We start from the raw sequence: 24,393 nt of genomic DNA, 5'->3' as shown, positions 1-24,393 counted from the left end.
ACCAGACGAGACACAGGGCCCACGACCGATCTAAATTATCCAGATAGAAATGTATTGCCCATTTTCAATGGGAAAGTGCCCAAGCAACAATCGCTCAAAAAGTTGCCCTGTGTATCATTACCTTTAGAGTGTAAAAGTGTACATTTACGCATGCGATTCCCTGACCTGGGCATGTTTGTGTCTGGCTGCGTAACATGACCTGGTGTAACCCATCAGTGTGTATGAAGTTATGACTTAATAACTGATCTGAAGCCTGTGAATGGCTGCAGACTGGATGACGATCATCATGATTACACGTCTGAAGCGCCTTCACCAGGGGAATGAATGACAGCTGCTCCAGCTCATAGTTCACACAGCTGATGCTCAGACACACACACACACACACCTCTTTACACACTATGACACAAATACAGGCGTCACACTGATGACAACATCATAGAATTGTTTAAAATCAAGACAATTACATTGACTCATGCACTTACAATGGTAGGCTGTGAGGCAAGTTAGGGTTTAACCTTTATTAAAACACATTTTCAGTAGAAATGTGTTTTTTTTTATATTATTATTATTTTTTTATCTGTAAACAGTCTAATTCTTCCTAATTGTCTAGGTGCAGGAACATCTGGTCATGCATTACTCATGTTGTTCCTGTTAATGAGGTTTTGCTGCATATAAAATATAAAAGCACTTTAGAGAGTACATCATACATATCCCTCACACAAATGCCACATGGAAGATGAGAAAATGGTTGAAGATGGATGAATTGGTAAGCTATTTATTTTATTTATTGTTTTATTACATCAGTCTCATACTAACAAATGGTTTTCTTTCCTGTTTTTCTAATGAAGCATGAAGTTGGGGCAGAAGATCTCTGTACTGTGTTTTTAAAATGCAGTGTCAATTTAAAAATAGTTCTGAAACCGATGGACCAATCAGGTGAATCTGGGGTAAGCATGTTTACATATGGATAGTTCACCCAAAAATTTATATTCTGTCGTCATTTACTCACCCTCAAGTTGTTCCAACCCTGTATGAATTTCTTTCTTCTGCTGAATATTGGGGGAAAGACTTAGGTAAAGTTGGTTTTATATTCGCACATTCGCACATTCGCGTTAAAGAACTTTTTCAATTAAATAGTCAATGAAGCAATTTTTTTTCAGATTCGAAGCAGCTACTTAATATTGACAACAAAGATTGTGAACTACAACATTTTCTACAATCAATCAAAATGGGTAAGTATATTTTTAATGCATACACACTTTGTTGAATATTCAATGTCGTGTGGTAACCAAGATGGGGACCGTCTAAAAAGTTTATATTGTTTTTCATCGTGTGCAAACAGACAACTACATTTTAGCCAACTACAGATGTACCAGCAAATATCTCTCACATTATGTGTTCTAATGCAATAGAATGTCCTTATAATGATGGTGTTTAAAAAGGTGTTTAGGAAATAATAAAGAATGAACATGTAGGCAACATGAACTGTAATCTGGTAACAATCCAGCCTGTAGAAAGTGGAAAATCATGTGTAATCTCCTGAACATAGTTAATCGCTTCATTTTACATCTGTTTATATTTATGTTTATTTATTTATTTGAAATTAAAATGAACAAGAACAGTGTTAGTGTTGGTTTTAATTATGACATATGATTTATTTCAATAGGTTTTGAAAGGATGGGCCGACTGTTCCAAAGCAAGTTGGATGGTCTTGTCTGGACCCTACAGAACACACTACAGCCCACGTCTTGCTGTTTTATCCACCTCGGTTTTTCTGTTTTTAAGTGTAATAAAGACTTTACAGTGTAACAGTGTTCTCCAGGTGCTGAATAAAAAGAATGGCCTAACAGTATTTTATGTTTTCCTGTTGTATAGCATCTTCAATTAACATTAAACTCTCACAATAACACAATTCGTGTGCATTGATTGATGTTTACAGTCCTGCAGAAATATCACTGTCCATGGTACTGAATCCATCAGATTATTGACAAGTACCCAGAAAGCATGACAGCAAACATGATGTTTATTTTGGGGGTGAAGGGTGTGGATTTTGGAATAAACTGCTGCTTCAATGTATATGTAATGAGTGATTATAATCAAGGTTTTCTTTCTAAATATTACATGAGTGGAATGACTTATCTAGGCATGTGAGATTTTACTTAGTTATAGGCTAGAAGTTACCAGTATGATTACTGAAATGTTTGTTTCATGTATTTTCTAATGTCTGTATTTGATATCTGAAAGCAGTAACAGTGCTTGCTCATTTAGTGATTCTGTGATCTTTGTAATGGCCTACGAACTCCTGTGAGAGTCTTGAAGCTGACTTCTGCTGATGAAACTGAAAACTATCTTCAGTAAATCTTTTCTTTATTATAATTCTGACTCCTGCTCTTCATTTCTTCATATCTGGTTCTGGGTCTTTGACTGTGCGCCCCTAACAGGTGAACATTTAAAAAACTAGCAAAAGTCCTATGGGGTTCTTCAATGGCACACCTTCCATCAAAAAATATTACATTATCTAAATGTTTTTATTACTGTAATGGCCGAAAACAGTAACTTCTTTACTTCATGGATGTATAGAAGAATGATTTGCTTTAAAAGAACATTAAAACTATTAAACAAAGTACAGTTTTGAAAATATCTCCCTTACTGTACGTACAATTATCAAATGTGTATTAAAAAAATGACTGTATTTCCCCTAAAGTATTCTTTTCGTGTTTCAAAGGCTGTAGTGCTTTCCTAGTGACCACACTGACTTACTACAGCTGAAATTTCCACAATAACTCCCATACTGTACGTACAATTATCAAATGTTTATTAAAAAAATGTCTAATTCCCCTGGCCTAAAGTATTCTTTTCGTGTTTCAAAGGGTGTAGTGCTTTCCTAGTGACCTGACTGACTTACTACAGGTCAAATTTTGACAATAACTCACATACTGTACGTGCTATTGTCAAATATGTTTATGAAAAATTAACTGTATTTCCCCTAAAGTATTTTTTCCCGTTCCAAAGGCTGTAGTGCTTTCCTAGTGACCACGCTGACTTACTACAGGTGAAATTTTGACAATAACTGCTTTACTGTACGTACAATAAACTAATAAGTTCAAGAAAAAATTACTGTAATTCTCCTAAAGTATTTTTTCCCGTTTCAAGGGCTGTAGTGCTTTCCCAGTGACCACACTGACTTACTACAAGTGAAATTTTGACAATAACTCCCTTACTGTACGTACAATAAACTAATATGTTTATGAAACAATTACTGTAATTCCCCTAAAGTATTTTTCCCCGTTCCAAAGGCTGTAGTGCTTTCCCAGTGACCACACTGACTTACTACAGGTGAAATTTGGACAATAACTCCCTTACTGTACGTACAATAAACTAAAATGTTTATGAAACAATTACTGTAATTCCCCTAAAGTATTTTTTCCCGTTCCAAGGGCTGTAGTGCTTTCCTACTGATCAGACTGACTTACTACAGGTGAAATTTTGACAATAACTCCCTTACTGTATGTACAATAAACTAATATGTTTATGAAACAATTACTGTAATTCCCCTAAAGTATTTTTCCCCGTTCCAAAGGCTGTAGTGCTTTCCCAGTGACCACACTGACTTACTACAGGTGAAATTTGGACAATAACTCCCTTACTGTACGTACAATAAACTAAAATGTTAATGAAACAATTACTGTAATTCCCCTAAAGTATTTTTCCCCGTTCCAAAGGCTGTAGTGCTTTCCTAATGACCAGTGATACTCACTTCAGGTGAAATTTTGACAATAACTCCCTAACTGTATATACTATTATCAAATAGGTTTATGAAAAAATTACTGTAATTCACTGTAAGTATTTTTTAGTGTTCCAAAGGGTGTAGTGCTTTTCTAATGACCAGTGTGACTTACTCCAGGTAAAAATTTGACAATATCTCCCTTACTGTACGTACTATTGTCAATTATGTTTATGAAAAATTAACTGTAAATGACCGTAACTATTTTTCTGCGTTCCAAAGGCTGTAGTACTTTCCTAGTGACCAGTGTGACTTACTACAGGTGAAACTTTGACAATAACTCACATACTGTACGTGCTATTGTGAAATATGTTTATGAAAAATTAACTGTAAATGACCGTAACTATTTTTCCACGTTCCAAAGGCTGTAGTACTTTCCTAATGACCAGTGTGACTTACTACAGGTGAAATTTTGACAATATCTTCCTTACTGTATGTACAATAATCAAATATGTTTGTGAAACAATTACTGTAATTCCCCTAAAGCATTATTTTCATGTTTCAAAGGTTGGAGAATGTTCCTAGTGATCAGACTAACTTACTAAAGGTTAAATATTGCCAATACCTGCCTTACTGTAAGTACAGTACATACATATTTTTTATGAAAAAATTACTGTAATTCACCTTAAGTGTTTCTTTATGTTCCAAAGGTTATAGTATGTTCCTAGTGATCACTCTACTCAATTAATTTTGATAAATGTATTAGATAAAAGTAGGTATTAGAACTGCTGTTCCTGGTACAACACATTTCGTTCATTGATTAAAAACTGTAAAGATTTTAGCTTAATCATATTTTTAACGTTATAAATAAGCAACAATCTTATTGTAATGATTCAAATCTGGAATCCATTGCTGCTTCAATGTATATCTAATGAGCTAATTTAATCAAGGTATTAATCAATATTTTCCTTCTAAATATCAAAGGAGTTGAATGACTTCTCTAGGCTTATGAGATTGTACTTTGTTTTAAAATGACCAGTGTGATTATCTAAAATGTTATTTCATGTATTCTCTGTATTGAAAATCTGAGAGGTGCACTGTAAAACCCAACACGTTATGCAAACTCATTTCAGTTGAGACCGATTACCTCAATTCAATTAAGTTTAAAAAACAATAGTTATGAGTACTCTGAACTTATTTTAACCAAATCCACTAAAACAAGGATATTTCACAATACACAATTAAACTTCTGCATTCAAATATCTTGATATTTGATATTATATATTGAGTAAAAACAGTGAAATTACAAACTTTAAATGAACTTTTAAGTGCTTGTAGTTACTACTAGCTCACACTATCACACACAAAGTCAAATCCTTTAAGTTAAGCTAACTCATTACATTTGAGGACACCGATTACCTTAATTTAATTTTTATTTTAAGCAATTATTTAAGTGACTAATTAAGTAATGATTGAGCATTAGTGATGAACACCTGCTGTTAACAGGCAAAATCACTGAAGGAAAGAAAAACTTGAAATGCAAATGAGCTGCTGCTCCCAGCACAGGGGGCGGAGCCTCAAGAGGTTCCGTCCTTTTACCTCAAACAAACATGCACTGAAAATTTCAAAAACATTTAGCCTTTTATTGTCAAACCAGAGTCAGACATAGATGGAGTGACACAAGAAGAAGTGACAGAGGTTTAGAAGGTGATGATTTATTGAGTTTCGTTCAAGGTCACCATATTGGAGATTAGCAGTTGTTTTAGTTGGACTTTTGACCCTTGCAAATTAGTTTGTCTTTGGCTGCTGTAACTCATGTGTATATAAAACACATTTGTTATGGCACAAAAGTCAAAAGAAAATATGATCAGTTGTCAATGGTTGTGCTTTGATGATGAAAATCCTCATTAAATGACATGATGACTGAACTTTTACAGAGTCTAATCTCTGATTAAACAAGTGATGTATTATTAGGTTTGCCTATTTATTTAAATTCAGAATTGGATAAAAGAAAGGATTTTACGAACAATTTTCGCACAAAAAGCTTTCATCTATTGCATTATTAAGACTAACACAGACATCAATAATCAGCATATGAATCTCAACAATGGTGACCATTAAAAAGTGATTCATGCCGCAATGCATGCTGGGAGCCATGGATACATTTTGTATTATGCTAGTACCCAGCATGCATTGCAGCATGAATCGTTATTTAATGGTCACCATTGTTGAGATTAATATGCTGATTCTTGATGTCTATGTTAGTTTTAGTAAAGCCATAGATGAAAACTTTTTGTGAACACTGCTTGTAAAATCCTTAATTGTATCTGATGTCATAACACTGCTGGCCCTTTGCTGTAAAATTACAGTTTTGAATAAAACTATAATTTGTCATCCTTTTTAATCAGATATTAGACACTGAAAGAAATCATTGAATCAGGTCACTACATGATGACTGACATCAACACTTAACCATCAACATCTGATCACATTTTCTCTTGACTTTCGTGCCATAACAAATGTGCTTTATAAACACACAAGTTTCACCAGACAGAGAAAATCTTGTCTTCAAAAGTCAAGGGTCAGGAACCCAACTAAAGCAAACGCTGATCTCCATCATGGTGACCTTAAACGAAACAATAAATCATCAAATTCTGAACCTCTGTTAATTCTCTTAAGAACTTCTGTAGACGTGCTAATAAGTGCTAATAAGAATAAGACTAGCCATTGCACACAGAGACCGAAATTGTCGTATGCGTTTTTTCGGATTCGTAATTCGGTGGCTCTGAATTGTCAAAACACCATTCAAACACCATTCACACTGCTTGCTACAGATGCGAAAAATGCAGAAAATCAAACCCGATCCGATTTTTTTTATTACGGACGAAAGTTTCGGAGGCAGTGTGCAAGCGTGATTGACATAACGTGAGGTCGTATTTATTTTTTAACATGCGGAAATTTCAGATGTGAATTTCGGACTCAGTGTGCAATGGCCTTAAAGTGCTGTTTGATGAGTTGTTTAACGACGTGCTGAGATCTTGAGACTTCATATCTTGTCATATCAGTTGATTTAGCTTAGACCTTGGTGAAGGGTATAATTGCTGATCTTTGTAACTGTAACAGAGCGGCCTACGAACTCCTTGTGAGTCTTGAAGCTAACTTTTGCATGATGAAACTACAAACTATCTTCAGTAAATCTTTCATTAATTTATTATAATTCTGACTCTTGTCTTAAATTGACTGACTAACTCCCTGGTTTTAATTAATCGTATCTGGTCCTTGGGTCTTTAACTGTATACAGTGGTAATCTATATTGCAACAAGGTGAGCACAACCATTGGGCATCTTTCCAGGTAGCTTGTCTGGTGATAATCCAAGGCATGGTACCAATATTTTGCACTGTTGCTGAAAACTGTGCTGAAAACAATATTTTCATTCAAACACACACATTTATTTTTATTCAATTTTTATTTTATCGTCACTTCACTTCACTAAAATATAGTAAAGTAAAAATGACGTGACAAAACAATCAGTTAAAGGGTTTATGATAATATAAGAACAACTTAAACCAAGAGAGTATCAACAACAGCAGAATTATGAAGAGGTGATATTGAAATATTACTCTAACCATGAGGAATTAATTACAACTTTTATGTATAATCACAGTTGTATTCCATGGACAATTAGAAAGATAATACAAATAAAACAGTGTTTACATCAACAGTGACTTTCTACGTTACTTTGGTTGAATTTGAAGTTGAATTTGGAGGGGGAGAAAGATCATAAAAGTAAATGTCATGTAAGGACAAAGTTTGTTGGCTGGTGGCTATATCAGCACATGTGACTTAATATGTGAAAATATTGACCATGAAGGACAACTACACTACATACAGATTGACAGGAGAGTCAGCGTCAGAAAAGATGATGCCAACAGCATCCTCTGAACAAACCATTATTTTGGATAACCTTGCATACAAAAAATATACCGGACTCGGACTTGTGCAATCAGACCCTTTTATTCCTGCTGTACAAGAAGCAAAAATTACATGTTGGTCATAAAATTCTGCACTGTACAGTATCTTTAATGCCTTCTTGATCTTGCTGTACATTATCTGTCAGATTTGCTGCAACAACGTGAACAGGTTCATTCACTACAACCTTAAACAAACAAAACCCCTTTTAGTGTATTACAGTATTATATTAATATGTAATACAGTATTATTAAGTATTGTCAAAATTTCACGTGTATTAAGTCAGTCAGGTCACTAGGAAAGCACTACACCCTTTGGAACACTAAAAAATACTTAGTCAATTACAGTAATTTTTCATAAACCTATTTGATAATAGTATATACAGTAAGGGAGTTATTGTCAAAATTTCACCTGAACTAAGTCAGTCTGATCACTAGGAAAGGACTACAGCATTTGAAACAGGAAAAAATACTTTAGGGGAATTACAGTAATTTTTTCTTCAACTTATTAGTTTATTGTACGTACAGTAAGGGAGTTATTGTCAAAATTTCACCTGTAGTAAGTCAGTCTGATCACTAGGAAAGCACTACAGCCTTTGGAACAGGAAAAAATACTTTAGGGGTATTACTGTAATTTTTTCTTGAACTTATTAGTTTGAGTTATTGTCAAAATTTCACCTGTAGTAAGTCAGTCTGATAACTAGGAAAGCACTACAGCCTTTGAAACAGGAAAAAATACTTTAGGGGAATTACAGTAATTTTTTCTTTAACTTATTAGTTTATTGTACGTACAGTAAGGGAGTTATTGTCAAAATTTCACCTGTAGTAAGTCAGTCTGATCACTAGGAAAGCACTACAGCCTTTGGAACAGGAAAAAATACTTTAGGGGTATTACTGTAATTTTTTCTTGAACTTATTAGTTTATTGTACGTACAGTAAGGGAGTTATTGTCAAAATTGCACCTGTAGTAAGTCAGTGTGATAACTAGGAAAGCACTACAGCCTTTGAAACAAGAAAAAATACTTTAGGGGAATTACAGTAATTTTTTCTTCAACTTATTAGTTTATTGTACGTACAGTAAGGGAGTTATTGTCAAAATTTCACCTGTAGTAAGTCAGTCTGATCACTAGGAAAGCACTACAGCCTTTGAAACAAGAAAAAATACTTTAGGGGAATTACAGTAATTTTTTCTTCAACTTATTAGTTTATTGTACGTACAGTAAGGGAGTTATTGTCAAAATTTCACCTGTAGTAAGTCAGTCTGATCACTAGGAAAGGACTACAGCCTTTGAAACAGGAAAAAATGTTTTAGGGGAATTACAGTAATTTTTTCTTGAACTTATTAGTTTATTGTACGTACAGTAAGGGAGTTATTGTCAAAATTTCACCTGTAGTAAGTCAGTCTGATCACTAGGAAAGGACTACAGCCTTTGAAACAGGAAAAAATGTTTTAGGGGAATTACAGTAATTTTTTCTTGAACTTATTAGTTTATTGTACGTACAGTAAGGGAGTTATTGTCAAAATTTCACCTGTAGTAAGTCAGTCTGATCACTAGGAAAGGACTACAGCCTTTGAAACAGGAAAACATGCTTTAGGGGAATTACAGTAATTTTTTCTTGAACTTATTAGTTTATTGTACGTACAGTAAGGGAGTTATTGTCAAAATTTCACCTGAAGTAAGTCAGTCTGATCACTAGGAAAGCACTACAGCCTTTGGAATATAAATATAAAAAAACACTATAGGTGAATTAAAGTTTATTACATAAACATATGTAATAAACACATGTAATAATGTTTATTACATAAATATATTTGATAATTGTACAGTAAGGGAGTTATTGTCAAAATTTCACCTCTAGTAAGTCAGTCTGATCACTAGGAAAGCACTACAGCCTTTGGAACAGGAAAAAATACTTTAGGGGAATTACTGTAATTTTTTTTATTAATATTTGTATACTGAACGGGAGGTACTGTCAAAATTCCACCTGTAGTAAGTCAGTCTGGTCAGTAGGAACATACTACAACCTTTGGAACATGACAAATAACATTGTTTTAATATTTTAATCTCCTCAAAACGAGCTTTCCTTCGGGTTTGCACTTTGCAGATGGTCCCTTCTTAGCAGCCTGCGCATAGAGATCAATGTATTTTGTCCAGTGCGAAGGAAAGATCGTTTTGAGGAAATTTATGTTGTAGCTTCTGGTGTTTTATCTGTAGTTATATGTGATAGGTGTTGTGTGTAGCAACAACGTTTAGTTCACGAGTTATTGAACGCGGAAGTCCGCGAATGTGTGAATATGCGAATATAAAACCAACTTTACCTAAGTGGGGGAAAGTACTATGGAAGTCAATGAGGCCCATCAATATCTTCTTCTGTGTTCAGCAGAGGAACGAAACTATTACCTTAAGTTTAAATTAGCAACTGTATATGGGAGTTAACTGGCCAATAAACACACAAACTACATATATTCAATTAATATTTTGACTAAATGTTTGTTTTATTAACTTTTAGTAGTACACGGCATATATGATCTAATAGCTACCGTTAGCCTTTATTAGCGTTTTTAGAAACGTGTAATCTTTCTATTGAGCTGTATTAAAGGAACACTCCGACTTTTTGAAACTTTAGCCTATTCACCTTATCCCCCAGTGTTAGATAAGTTCATACATACCTTTTTCATCTCCGTGCGTGCTGTACTCCATCTGACGCACCCACCGCTAGCCTAGCTTAGCACAAAGACTGGATGTAAATGGTTGCAGCTAGCATACTAATCCAAATAAGTGACAAAATAGCGCAAACATTTTCCTATTTACATGTTGTGATTTGTATAGTCACGGAGTGTACAAAAAACGAAGTCACATGAGACACAGACATATTTTAACCGTATAAATACTGGGAACTATATTCTCTGAAGGCGAAGCACTGCTACTTGGGCGGAGTGATAACCGCAGCACCTGAGACGCGCTCTCTGCTCCTCACCACGGCGCGGTCTCAGGTGCTGCGGTTATCACTCCGCCCAAGCAGCAGTGCTTCGCCTTCAGAGAATATAGTCGCCTTCAGAGAATATAGTTCCCAGTATTTATACGGTTAAAATATGTCTGTGTCTCATGTGACTTTGTTTTTTGTACACTCTGTGACTATACAAATCACAACATGTAAATAGAAAAATGTTTGCGTTATTTTGTCACTTATTTGGATTAGTATGCTAGCTGCAACCATTTACATCCAGTCTTTGTGCTAAGCTAGGCTAGCGGTGGGTGCGTCAAACAGACTTATAGCACGCACGGAGATGAAAAAGGTATGTATGGACTTTTCTAAATCTGGGGGATAAGGTGAATAGGCTAAAGTCCCAAAAAGTCGGAGTGTTCCTTTAAGCTTTTCAGTTGACAATTTCTCATTTTATAATTTCTTCTTTTCACTGCTTTTTCTTTCTGTCTTTTACTCAAGTCACTATAACTCAGCATCAGACAGCTCTTCTTTCATTCTGTGCGTCTGTCGTTCCTTTACAGAAAGAGTGCAGTCATTCTGCATTAGGACTGTCGTTCCCGAGAGGAAACCGGGAGCGCTGCGAGCTTTTAAAGACCTTTAACTCTCTCTCTCTCGATTTCTCTCTCGCACTCTTTTATTATCAATGTAGAGTTTTACAGGGTTGACAGCTCTTAAAGTGTGTGTGTGTGTGTGTGTGTGTGTGTGTGTGTGTCAAGGTCAAGGGCTGAGTGATTCTTGTATTTCAGGCAGCATGAGGACAGGACGGGTCGCCGTCAGAGGTCACGCTCTGCGTAAGGAGACCTTTCCCTTTTCTTTTAGCATTAATGACTCTTGTGACCTCCTGACCTTTGCCTGAATGAGTGGAATGAGTGTCTGTTTCAGGAGGGAAACTAATGAGCAGAAATGCCGGGGCTTGTGGGATTTCTTCTGGGAGAGAAACTTTAATTAACAAATCCAATTTGGATGTAATTAATGTTATTTGGAAAAAGAACATGAGGCAAAAGTGTACTGGTATCAGATGGTAATGCCATGCTTCTTATGATAAATCATAGTACTGATTAACATATATATCTAAAATGCTATTTACATATTTCATCTATCTGTCTATCTATCTATCTATCTATCTATCTATCTATCTATCTATCTATCTATCTATCTATCTATCTATCTATCTATCTATCTATCTATCTGTCTGTCTGTCTGTCTGTCTGTCTGTCTGTCTGTCTGTCTGTCTGTCTGTCTGTCTGTCTGGCGCATTAAATTGATCAAAACAGTATCACGGTTTCCACAAAATATTGATGAGCACAACTGTTTTCAACATTGAATTTGATAATAATCAGAAATGTTTCTTGAGCAAATCATCATATTAGAGTGATTTCTGAAGGGTCATGTGACACTGAAGACTGGAGTAATGATGCTGAAAATACAGCTTTGATCACAGGAATAAATTACATTTGACAATATTCACATAGAAAACAGCTATTTTGAATAGCAATAATATTTCACTGTTTTTACTGTATTTTTGATCAAATAAATGCAGCCTTGGTGAGCAGAAGAGACTTCTTTCAAAAACATTAAATATCTAACCCCAAACTTTTGAACGGTATATTGATTATCAGTTATAGATTTTTATATATTATACAGAACAGTCAATCAGTCTGCTAGTGAATCTATGGTTAATTTTGCAATTATAACTAGATTACTGTATATTAGTCTGATTATTTTTTACTGCTACTTACAAAATAAGTAAATAAATGTACAGGGACTGCACATTAAATATTGACCTGAAATTATTTTATTACTTCATACATATTAGACATGAAAATAACAGACAAAAAAATCTATGCTTTGTACGTATAAAATGATATTGTATAGAACAAACACTCACACATTTGTTTCACTACCGTATATTAGTGAGGACATTGCATAGACTTCTATTGATTTTATATCAGGTTAATGATATTTTCTATGGCCTAACCAAAACCATAACAGAAACATGTGCAAAACACTAGGTTTTGGCTGATTTATAAGCCATTTTGACCAGTAAAATGTCCTCACAAGTATAGCCACACACACACACACACACACACACACGCGTGTAGGTATCTGGCCACAGATGCGTTTTTCCATTTCTCTCTTAATGAAACTGCTGCACCTCTGATCATCTCCTCTGTTTCACCCCTCTCTCACTTTCACTGGGCGACCACGGCGACGGCATCCCTTTCTCACCCTCCTCATCACCACAGCGACCCACTCGGCCCGTAAACCAAACCGCCAGAACCCACATCAAATATTAACTGCCCCATTAATGAGTTTTCCATCGCTCGTACACACACACGCAGCCGTAATTAACGGAAAGCACTTACCATGTATCACTACTTAAATTTACTCAGCGACCACAAGTGAGCTCAGAGAGAGAGAGAGAGAGAGAGAGAGAGAGAGAGATAGAAACGACAGTTTTCAACTCCTTGAAGAAAAGCATCACGTCTCAGCAGGGAAGATCATGTGTCATACATGACATGCATGTTTACAATCAATCTGCAAGAAAAGGATGCTGCATTAATATTCAATGTGTGTGTGTGTTGGGGGGACGGGACGGGGTATGTGGGTGTGTTAATATTTCATGTCATTATCAAGTTACTGGTGAATGTGCCTGTTCTGACCTAAAGTCTGTGTGAAACTGCAGACTACACACTGCTTGTTTCACTGTTTGCGGGCCCTGCACCGCTGAGCTCAAGTGGAACGTAATTGGGGGCTTGTCTGGGATTTGAACTCGAGACCTCTGCATCTGAAGCAAGACTCGGATGGTCATGTTCATTTCTCTTTGGATAGCCTATACATTCTCGAAATTACTTATTAATCTAGGTTCGAAAGTTTGGGGTCAGAAGCTGTGTTTATTTAATCAGATATACAGTAAAAACAGTGATGTTGACATATTATTAGAATTTTGCACAAAAAAATGACAAAGATAAATTTTCATCATCATTACTCCAGTCTTCGGAGTCACATGATCCTTCAGAAATCACTCTAATATGATGATTTGCTGCCCAAAAAACATTTCAATGTTTTTTTTGAGCATTAGAAAGTTCATAAGAACAGCACTTATTTGAAGAAATATTTTGTAACATTAATATTTTCACTTTTGAACAATTTAACGCATCCTTGCTAAAACTAAAATTAAATTATAAATAAATGTTGTTAGTTGAAATAAAATAAATCAATAAAAAATCTATTTGTTTTATTTTATTTCAGATAGTTGCCAAACATTTCTCTTTTTCATTTAGTTTAACTTGATGTACTAAAATAACTAAAACTGAAATAAATATAAATAACAAAAACAACATTTTTTGAACAAAAAATTAAAATGAAAACTGAAAACATAAAAATAAACATTCAAAACTATAATAGTATCTCAATGATACTAAAATAACACTTAAATTCAATGACAATATTTTGATTCGTCATTGCATCATTCATAATGGTTTGAGTGATAAGTAGTTCATAAGTTAGGTAATATTTCATCTCGATGATCTTATCGCTATGGAAGAAAAAAGCCACTGGTAAAGTGGGAAATCACTTATTTATTACATTGAGTTTTTCCTTTAAAAAACATTGTTTCCGAACTGTACGTTACATGACCAAACCAGTTATTATTGACTGTTTCGTCGTCTTAGAAGACAAGTTTAACTGCACTATTCTATTGTCATTCACCTTGATCCAGACCTCTATGACTTTGTCTTCTGTGACACTACTTTTTATGGAAGTTTTCTGCTGTTTTTGACATTACCGTACTTTTAGGAGCAGCATGAATATTCTTTAAAACGTCTTGTTCCACAGATGAAAACCAAAAGTCATGCGTGTTTGAAACAACATGATGGTGAGTAAAAAAATACAGAATTTCATTTTCAGGAAAACACTGCAAACTTTCAGTTCTGAGATTTCAAAGGTTTGGGATGAAAGTGTACTTCTACAGTAAAGCAATTCAAGTCTAAATATCTCTCAAATACACACGGATGCATATAGTCTGAACCAGTGTAATGGCTCTGGAGGGATCTGTCCTGAGAGAGCAGTTAAGAAATCACTTAAAGCTATTAGTGTATCGCGGTTACAATGAGTGTCTGATTCGCTGACTTCATGAAAAGAGATGAGAGAGAGCGAGCGAGGGAATGTGTCTTTTTGTATTTGCATGCTAGAACAGCAGAGTGTTCTAAATGTCTTTATAGATGAAAGACAATTAAGTCTTTAGTCATCTAATTACATGCTGTCTCTCTCTCTCTCTCTCTCTCTCTCTCTCTCTAGCTCAGTCTCTCCCACTCGTAACCATTTCTATTTCCAGATCTGAAGTGTTATCAAGTTCCATGCACGAAATATTACATTTTAACAGGTTATATACAGAAACCTGGGTTTAGCTGTGATGTGATATAAGCTCTAGATGAGCTGTGAGAATGTGAAATGACAGTTTGATGGGTCGATACAGTCCTTTCTTGCATGTTGCTGGTCTTTTTGTGCACAATTACGTGTTGCACATTTTTCTAAAGCACAAAATGTTAATCTTTGTACTTGCTCTGCTTCTGAAACAACTTTTTTTTCTTCAAATCCCTCCTATTTTTCAACCCCTATGTATTCCCAACATATTAAATCATCCTAATTTTTTTCTCTTGCATATCCTCTTTCACTCGTATTAACATTCAAATGGATTGCGGATGGTTTCAATTTGACTTTAAGGATGTGCTGAATGTTATTTTGTGTACTTAAAGTTCTATAGTTCATGCATCAGATGCTTTGTTGTGAGTTTTCATATACCATGCATTATAATGACCACAGTTTTGCCAATTATTTAGACTTTATTGCACGTACACTATCGTTCAGATGTTTGAAGTCGGTGAGATTTTTAAATGTTTTTGAAAGAGAGTTTCTTGTGCTCACCAATGCTGCATTTATTTAATCAAACATACAGTAAAAACTGTAGTATTGTAAAATATTGTTATGATTTGAAATGACTGTTTTCTATTGTAATATATTTTAAAATGTAATTTATTCATGTGATCAAAGCTGGATTTTCAGCATCATTACTCCAGTCATCAGTGTCACATGATCCTTCAGAAATCATTCTAATATGATGATTTGCTGCTCGAGAAACATTAATTCTGAAGGATCATGTGACACTGAAGACTGGAGTAATGGCATCATTGAAATATACTCGCATAAAAAAACTGTTATTTAAATCTGTAATCATTTTTCACAATATTGCTATTTTTACTGAATAAATGCAGCCTTGGTGAATATAAGAGACTTCTTTCAAAAACATTAAAAAATCTTAATTATTCCAAACTTTTGAGCGGGAGTGTAATTCTGACTGACTCGTTTGTTCCAGAATGTCAGGCTCATTGTCGTCTTGATCGGCATGTGTGATCCAGTGTAATCTCTGGTGTAATCTAGTCCAGTGTCAGTCTGTAATCTAGTTGTAGAGCTAGACTGTGTCCTTGTTTAGACATCTGAAAGCAGTAAACACAGAAGTCATGTTTATTTGATGCTGACAGCGCTGGAGTTAGTTGATCTGCGTGTGCTGGATCACTCACTAGTGTCTGATCACTTCTACTGATGACCTTCTGTGTTAGTGAAAGTATGTAAAGAAATCTGTGATAAGTGATGTCTTTGTGCACAAGTCTTTTTCATCTGAATGCAGGGGATTAAAGTGTGGAATAAAGAATTACTGCTAGGAGGACAGAAACTGGAATATCGGAAGGGACGGTTGGATTTACCTGGCTTTCTCCTTCTTAAGTAAGGCAGACTTTACTATAGGCGATTGCTCTGTATAGAGGTCTGGTGATGAATGGCTCTTGTCCGCTCTCAGGTCCTTTGCCAGTTCTGTGGTGATTTATTCTGAAAGTTTAACAGCGTGACCTCAAAACACACACACATGCACATATAAAGAGAGTGTGAGAGAGTGCATTATATATATAATACACCGTGCTAAAGAAGTGCATTGTTTCTGCTGGTTAAAGATGTCTATAATTAGATCTAAATCAGGACAAAGAGAGGCCCCTTATAGTTACTTTATTTTATAAAGGGGCTCAAACTCCCCACAGGGGTCCACTGCTCATATGTGGGCCAAATACTTTTATATGAATCTTTCTTCCAGTGAAATAAAGTTTGGATATATATATATGTTTTTTCTGTTTAGTGAACAAAATGACATTACAAATGACCAATGTTTTACTGCTCAGTGAAGAGGTCCTCTAACGATCGGTGAAACAGCGACACAGTGTGTTCACAGTGTGGCATTACAACCACAATGAAGCACTGTGTAATATTATTATTTGAAAACTATTGACAGTTGTTTTAATGGCTGTACAGTAACTTATGATTTTATAAATATTCCCTTTTTTGTTTACTATTAATGTATTATTTTACGCAAACAGCTTCACAAAACCTATGGTTTACTGATGATAGTGTAACTAGCGGGCTGTCACCATGTACAGCGCGTGAACAAACATTTATATTGACAACCGGTGACAGACAGAAAGCGGCTCGTGCGCGTTTAACGGCTGTGAGGCGCTTTGATCTGGTCAAATAATCAGTCTGTATATTTCTGTGGATGCGATTATGTCGGATTATATGAGGAATCTCTAAAGGTAAGACCAATAGACCGGTTTAAAAAGACGTTTATGTGGAGAAAAACATTTAGTTGATGAACACCTACGAAACCGTATTGAACTTGTCCGTTAAATAAGGAGCGCGTTGCTGAAGTTTGTCTCACTATTTAAAGTTTTCTGACTTGTTGATAACTTAAAAAATGGGGGTTTAACGTAACGTACTTGTCTTGTACCGGCAGTCAAGACATTTAAACTTGTCGGTGTCTCAAAAGGTGTAACTTAACTGCCTAGACAGCATTTTTGGTCATCATATTAAGTTACGCTGCCTATCTAGACAGCATTTTGTCAGTGTTTGTGTCTAAGTGTTTGTGTAGTGTAAAACACATTGTACTTTGTTTTATACTGCATACTCTGAAACACATTGACACCATGCCTCAGAATGAAGCCAGTGTTTTAACAAAATGTGTGCTTTAAAGTGTTTTAGTGTACTTGTTTTCCTCGTAGATGAATGCTAACTCAAGTCATGATGTTGGATGCACTGGGAGGCTGCAGTCCCATCCCGCATCCCAGAATCCCTCTGACCTATATCAGGTGTGTGTAAAGGGTCTCAGTGTCTACATACATGACAATCTCTATTTGATTTGATCTTTTCTGGATGTTTTCCGCTCATCCTGATTTGCTCTCTGTTCTCTTACAGATTTATCTCCTTAACAGCCAATACCCGCCCATCCTGCAGAATCACTCTCGGACGCTTGCGATTCCCTACAAGGAGCTGCGGCACCACAGAACTCCCTGCGAGTCCATTGGGAACAACTACAGCCCAAGAGGCCAAAACCTGAAAATCAAACATCTGCACGGCAGACGTCACTCGCCTCAGTGTCCTCCAACTGCATGTATCCTTAACAAACATCTTTCATAAACTTACACACACTCAATTATGCTTAAATATGCATATACACTTTTTAAAAGATGTCTCTAATGCTCTGCAAGGCTGCATTTATTTATTAAAAAAAATATTTTTACACCGTTATTGTGACGAAGAGGCTGAGGCGGGGCGATCATAAATCATTCTAATATGATGATTTGCTGCTCGAGAAACATTTCTGATTATTATCAATGTTGAAAACAGTTGTGCTGCTTCATATTTTTGTGGAAACATTATATGCACAATGTTTGGGGCAAGTAAGCCAATACTGCAAATTTTTAAAAAATAATAGGGGTGTAACAATACCCTCATGTCACGATTCGATACATATCACGATACGATACTGATACGATATTATTGCGATACTCCAAGACATATGGTAAAAAGTTAACAAAAAATGTACTGTTGATTAAAATGCTAAATTTGGTTTTACGTTTGGGGTGTAAATTAGATTATATTAGGCTTGGATTTAGTGCTGATAACCCAATAAACAGGACAATAGTGACACCAGAATAAAAAATATATTTATGATTCTGAAGCTGAAACTACAGAATTATTTTAGACGATTATGCTTGAACTCTTTCACTGACTAGCCTAGATATATTTAAAATAATGTAGGCCACTTTTTACTGGTAACATAAGATATTTGGCATCATCAGGACCCACAAATATCCCCCCATTGGATTATTATACATTATATTCAACATTATATATAGTAGTTTAATGTAGTACTGACACTAAAACTTTGAAAACTTGAATTTTTTCCTCAACTATACACAATACATATTGTTACTATCCACGATGCATATTGTTGCATTTTTGTACCGCGATATATTGTTACACCCCTAAAAAATAATAATATTTTGATTCAGCAAGGATGGATTAAATTGAACAAAAGGGATATAATATATTAGAAAATATATTTTTAATGTTAAAAAAGATTTCTATTTCAAATAAATGCTGTTCATTTAACTTTCTATTCATCAAAGAACCCTGAAAAAAAAAGGTTTCCACAAAAATATTAAGCAGCAAAAATTGTTTTCAACTAGGCTACTATTGATAATAGTAAGAACCATTTTTCATAATCGAGGAATACTAGTAATTTACACTAGCAAGTCGGCATATTAGAATGATAATATTTTTTTACAATATTACTGTATTTCTGATCAAATAAATACAGCCTTCTTTCAAAAATATTAAATAATGCTTTCAAAACTTTTGACTGGTATTGTACACACACACACACACACACACACACTTTAAGTGAGTCCCATCTTAACTTCACATTCAAGTCTGCAGTGATGCTCCGGTTGTGAGGAGGCGACAACCTACGACCCGAGCACAGAGGTAAAACTTCTCTCTCTCACACAGCAGACACTTTAAAGCAGAGATTTAGAGCATATGTGTGTATTCTTGTAATATTTACAGCAGGAACCATCTTTTTAACATTAACAAACAAAATGCCATCATTCTTAGATGTCGCCCTTTGACACCGAACCAGCAGCTTGAAATCATTCGGCATGAAGAGAAACAAAGTGAAAGGGACCAGATGGAACCCACAGAGAGAGATTTAGAGGTCAGTATTAGCAACATCCATTCAAGCTATATTGATGTTTTTTTTAAAACACACTTTTATTCTTCTGAACGATTCCAGTTCCTTAAAGCTACACTTTGTTAAACTACTAGGGGTGGTGATGGCGCAGTGGATAAGACACATGCCTTTGGTGTGAGAGACCTGGGTTCGAATCCACTGTTACCCCTTTTCCACCAAAAACGAACTGGTTCGGAACTGGTGCTGGTTCAAAGTCGTTTCGGAGTTGGTTCAACTTGCGAACCTTCTCAGAACCTGTTTGTTTTTCCACTGACTAGAGCGCCCAGCGAACGACGTCGTTACGTCACTGTGTACGTCGCCATACATCTTAGCTAGAAACGCTTTCAAGTACAACATTACTTTGGGATTAGGCCTATCTCTAACTCGTGAACCAAGAAGGCTTTAAAAACAATTGAAATATGTAAGTCTTTTAATCTTTTCCTTTGATATGTAATCTTTTCTGATTAGTTATGTACTCCTGTCTTGTGTCTTTTTTTCTTTCCATTTATTTGTTCTATATTGTGACTGTTTTCTCCTTTGCTTACATAACTTTTTCAATAAAAAAATAAACTAGAAACGCTTGCGCCAACTTTAAGCATAACAATTACAATGGCGGACTACATCGTGTTTCTGCAAATGTTTCTCCTGGCTTTGCGATCCTATATTATGTCAGAAAATATGTTATCTAAACCCGCCCCCAGCCCCCGACGTAAGCATGACGTGGTAAAAGAACGGTTCTAGTCCAGCAAAGAGTTGGTGCCGCTTTGGAACCAGTTTTCCTGGCCGAGAACCGGTTATTTACCTGTCGAAACACAAAGAACTGGTTCGCGCGCAGGCACCGGCTCCGAACCGGCTCTCAAAATGCGTTGGTGGAAAAGGGGTATCAGAGACACCAATGTGTCCCTGAGCAAGACACTTAACCCCTAGTTGCTCCAGAGGTGTGCGACCTCTGACATATATAGCCATTGTAAGTCGCTTTGGATAAAAGTGTCAGCTAAATGAATAAATGTAAATGTAAATGTTGTAACTCTTGGCTCTCTAGCTGTTGAAGCATAAAACTACATATTGCTTGTGGAGGAGCATTGTTTTGGTAATTAAGTGAGTTGTGCTTTTTTATCACTAATGACATCAAAACTTCAATAACGGGTTAAGTGAGCAATCAGCTTGGGGAAATTAAAGGTACATCTTTGTGTCTGTGACGACCAGTGTGTACAAGCTTGATGACTGCTGAAAATAAGTTGACTATTACAAAGAAAAGCTGAACATTAGTTCACAAATAATGTATATAGTTAAAATTTTTACTGCCTTAAGTTATTATTTTGGAATAAATGTAAAAATGCCTAAAAACACTAACTTGATGAAATTTATACTTGGTTTTAATAAATAGAACATTATATAGTTATTGCAAAAAATACAAAAGAGAATTGTATTTGGTCTCTCTTTTTTATCTAATGTTTATTTAACCAGGAACATTGCAGTAAGTATTAACGGACATAAATTTACATTTGATATACAATACAGTATATAAAAAAATGCCTCCTCATTTTAATACACCACTAATATATAAAATATAGATAGATAAATAATACAGAAATTATTATTTTTAAATGGTTTTAAATAAGAACTGGTTCTCTTGCATCCATCTATCAATTTATATTCTTTCTCCTCTCTTTCTGTCTCAGAGGTATTTGTACTATATCACTGAGGGTATTTACGGCCACATGTTGGCCCCCCACCCACCAGAGCAGATCACCGGTATCCTGAAGCTGGTACCCAGCCGTTTCCAAGAGGATGAGCAGAAGATGCAGTGGATGCAGGAGGATCTCCTGGAGGAGGTCCAGAGAGACTATGAATTCAGCCTCCGCAAGAGCATTGGTATGACACACGACACCATCTAGAGTAGATGATGTACAGTTCAGCAGGTATATTAATGACAGTAAACAAGTACTATAAAAAAAAATATATATATATATTAGGGCTGTCAGTTAAACGCGTTATTAACGGTGTTAACGCAAACCCATTTTAACGGTGTACATTTTTTATCGCGCGATTAACAGTCTTTTTGGCCTAGCAAACTTTGTAGTTTTTTTTCACATGCTTTTGCAACAGGACGCGGCGCTGCGCTATGAAACCCATTCATTTCAATGGCTTGCGCCGCGCGAGGACGTTTGTTGCTTTGTCGCTTTGTCGACCAAAGCGCAAGCGGATCTAGCTAGACCGGAAACAAAACAACAGGCACGCCGCACACACTTGTTTGGGCTTGCGAGCCAGCCAAATAGTAGGTTAACGTTACGTTTTGAGTGGATAACGAGCGCGAGACGCCGAAATGGATGCCAATGAGATTCTGAATGGAAAGTTTACTTTTAAAAAGTTGCCAAATGGTTCCATTGACGAGACCAAAGTGATCTGTGTGTTTTGTCGTTGTGAACTGAGCTATCATCATCGCAGCTCGTCCAGTCTGAAATACCACTTGATGATGGCCAAGCACACACACACACACACACACACACACACACACACACACACACAGCTGATGCGAATTCTCCGCCCCCTCGTCAATATCAGGACCTCGTCAGTATTTCTTTCACCCTTTTATTGATGGACAGTGTTACATTGTGTGAGAGATTATTTGCTCCAAGTGAGAATGTTAGTGTGAAATTGAACACAGTATATGCCAATGCTGTTTTCAATAAAAAACATTTGCACAAAGCAAGCCGATCCACTTTTCCATGTTGATAAGAGCATTAAAATGAGAAAAATTAATCAAGAGACATTTAGAATAGATAAAAATGTGCGATTAATTGCGAGTTAACTATGACATTAATGCAATTAATCGTGATTAAATATTTTAATCGTTTGACAGCACTAATATATATATATATATATATATATATATATAAATAAATCAAATAATGGTGCGCTACATACTTTTTTTGTTACACTGGGCGATAAGACTAGATATGACTTTCTAAATATTAATTTCCTTCCCAATTGTTGTTGTTTTTAGTGCGAGTCATTTCCACATTTGTGTGGCCCTTTGAATAAGTTGTCTGAAAATCTTCATAATTGTAATCTCTTTCTTTTTTTGCAGTTGATTATATCCTGCTAGATCCAGCAGAGAGGGAGCGTCTATCAATTTCTGCTGTTCCCCGGCCTTTCACGTCCCGTGTAATTCGTGCACCAGTTCCCTGGTCCGTGAACTTCCTGGAAGCTTACAGCTGGCAGACGGAGAACCTCTACACTGTGAACCCTATGCTGCTCCACATACAGGATCTCTGGATGAGCAGGTCGGCATCTCTGATCCCTCCAACATAGTCCTAATCATTATGATCCCATTTATGATTTATAAAATGATTACGTTTCATTTGTAGTTTCTCGTCTCTGCGGTTTGTGCGTTTGGACGACCTCCTCTCAGCCGATCTTCCGCTCTTACCAGCGGAGTTTGAGGAGCTGGTGCGGCGACAGTGTCAAAACACACGAGATGAACTGCTTAACACGTAAGAGACTTTGTGTGTATGTAAATATTTGTTCTAAACAAGTGAAGACTGTATTTTTTTGTGAGGTCTGGTTTAAGTAACTTCCTGCAGTGGACAGTAACGGAAGCAGTACAGATTGAGAAGTCGAACAGAGACACATGATATATTTGCTGTCTGTAGGTTTCATTCTCATGTTCTCTGTAAACTTGTCACCTGAATCCAGCTCTATAATTACATCTCTAAGCACGCAAAGGAAGAGCTGGACGTCCAGGAAGCTGTAATTATAGAACTTTATACAGTAGTTAGTTCCACTCCTTGAATCTGATTGGTCGAGCAGTGTTCCAAAAGGGCCGATATAACAGTCCAACAACATTGGGACTTTTCATAGTCAGCATCACTCCTCTTGTCTGTGTTTGTTCTAGACAGACTGTCAGTCTGGTTGTTTGTGGTTGAGATTTTTAAGTGTTTCTTTTTGCAGGTTACATTGAAACTGTTGTAGGTAGCGACAAATTACGAGCCATTTGAATCATTGATTCAGCCCCGTTCAGTGAGTTCGGGAACAAACAAACAAATGACTTACCTTTATGAGTGAGTCGTTTGAATCATTCGTTCAACCGATTTGTTCATCAACACTGATTCATTCCCGCTTTATTATCATTCACTAAAACTAAAACTATTTCTGATTTTTGTTTAGTTTAACTTGAAGTACTAAAATGACTAAAACTCAAATAAAAATTAATAAAAACTATTTTAGACATTTTTAAAATAACAAAAACACAAAACAAAACGACTAAAATTGAAATGAAAACAGAAAATATAAAAATAAAATAACATTTTATTCAAATTATACAAACTAATAAAAATTATTATAGCATATTAATGATACTAAAATAACAAACAAGTGACTTGTATTTATGAGTGATTTAAACACTGATTCATTTAGTGGTGAAACATCACTCTATCTTAATGAGTGAGTCTTTTGAGTCATTCATTCGGACACACTGATTTATTCAGAAACAACTCAGTACTACTGTTTGTTACTTGGAGTTAAACAAAACAAATTTGCATTTACAGATATGAGAATGTAACATGAACTATTAAACTATTGATGCTTGTCTGTTTTA

General features: G+C 35.7%; 1 protein-coding gene and 1 long non-coding RNA gene across 2 annotated transcripts in view; both read left to right on the top strand.

Moving 5' to 3' along the window:
• Positions 1-1,067: 1,067 nt before the first annotated feature.
• LOC130096971 (uncharacterized) lies at positions 1,068-2,376 on the top strand. Its single transcript, XR_008808247.1, has 2 exons — positions 1,068-1,232; positions 1,667-2,376. It is a non-coding gene; the product is annotated as an uncharacterized LOC130096971 (long non-coding RNA).
• A 15,405-nt stretch (positions 2,377-17,781) lies between these two features.
• dnah3 (dynein axonemal heavy chain 3) overlaps positions 17,782-24,393 on the top strand; it is a 44,804-nt gene continuing 38,192 nt past the window's right edge. The window contains exons 1-7 of the mRNA XM_056263654.1: positions 17,782-17,868; positions 17,975-18,170; positions 19,495-19,549; positions 19,679-19,778; positions 21,476-21,668; positions 22,885-23,080; positions 23,165-23,290. Of these exons, the coding sequence (XP_056119629.1) occupies positions 17,782-17,868; positions 17,975-18,170; positions 19,495-19,549; positions 19,679-19,778; positions 21,476-21,668; positions 22,885-23,080; positions 23,165-23,290 (953 nt within the window). The remainder of the gene's footprint in view (positions 17,869-17,974; positions 18,171-19,494; positions 19,550-19,678; positions 19,779-21,475; positions 21,669-22,884; positions 23,081-23,164; positions 23,291-24,393) is intronic.

This window comes from Rhinichthys klamathensis, unplaced genomic scaffold (assembly GCF_029890125.1).
Source record: "Rhinichthys klamathensis goyatoka isolate OS25496 unplaced genomic scaffold, OSU_Roscu_1.1 h1tg000209l_1, whole genome shotgun sequence".
NCBI classification, from domain to species: domain Eukaryota; kingdom Metazoa; phylum Chordata; class Actinopteri; order Cypriniformes; family Leuciscidae; genus Rhinichthys; species Rhinichthys klamathensis.
This window is presented reverse-complemented; position numbering and strand designations above follow the sequence as displayed.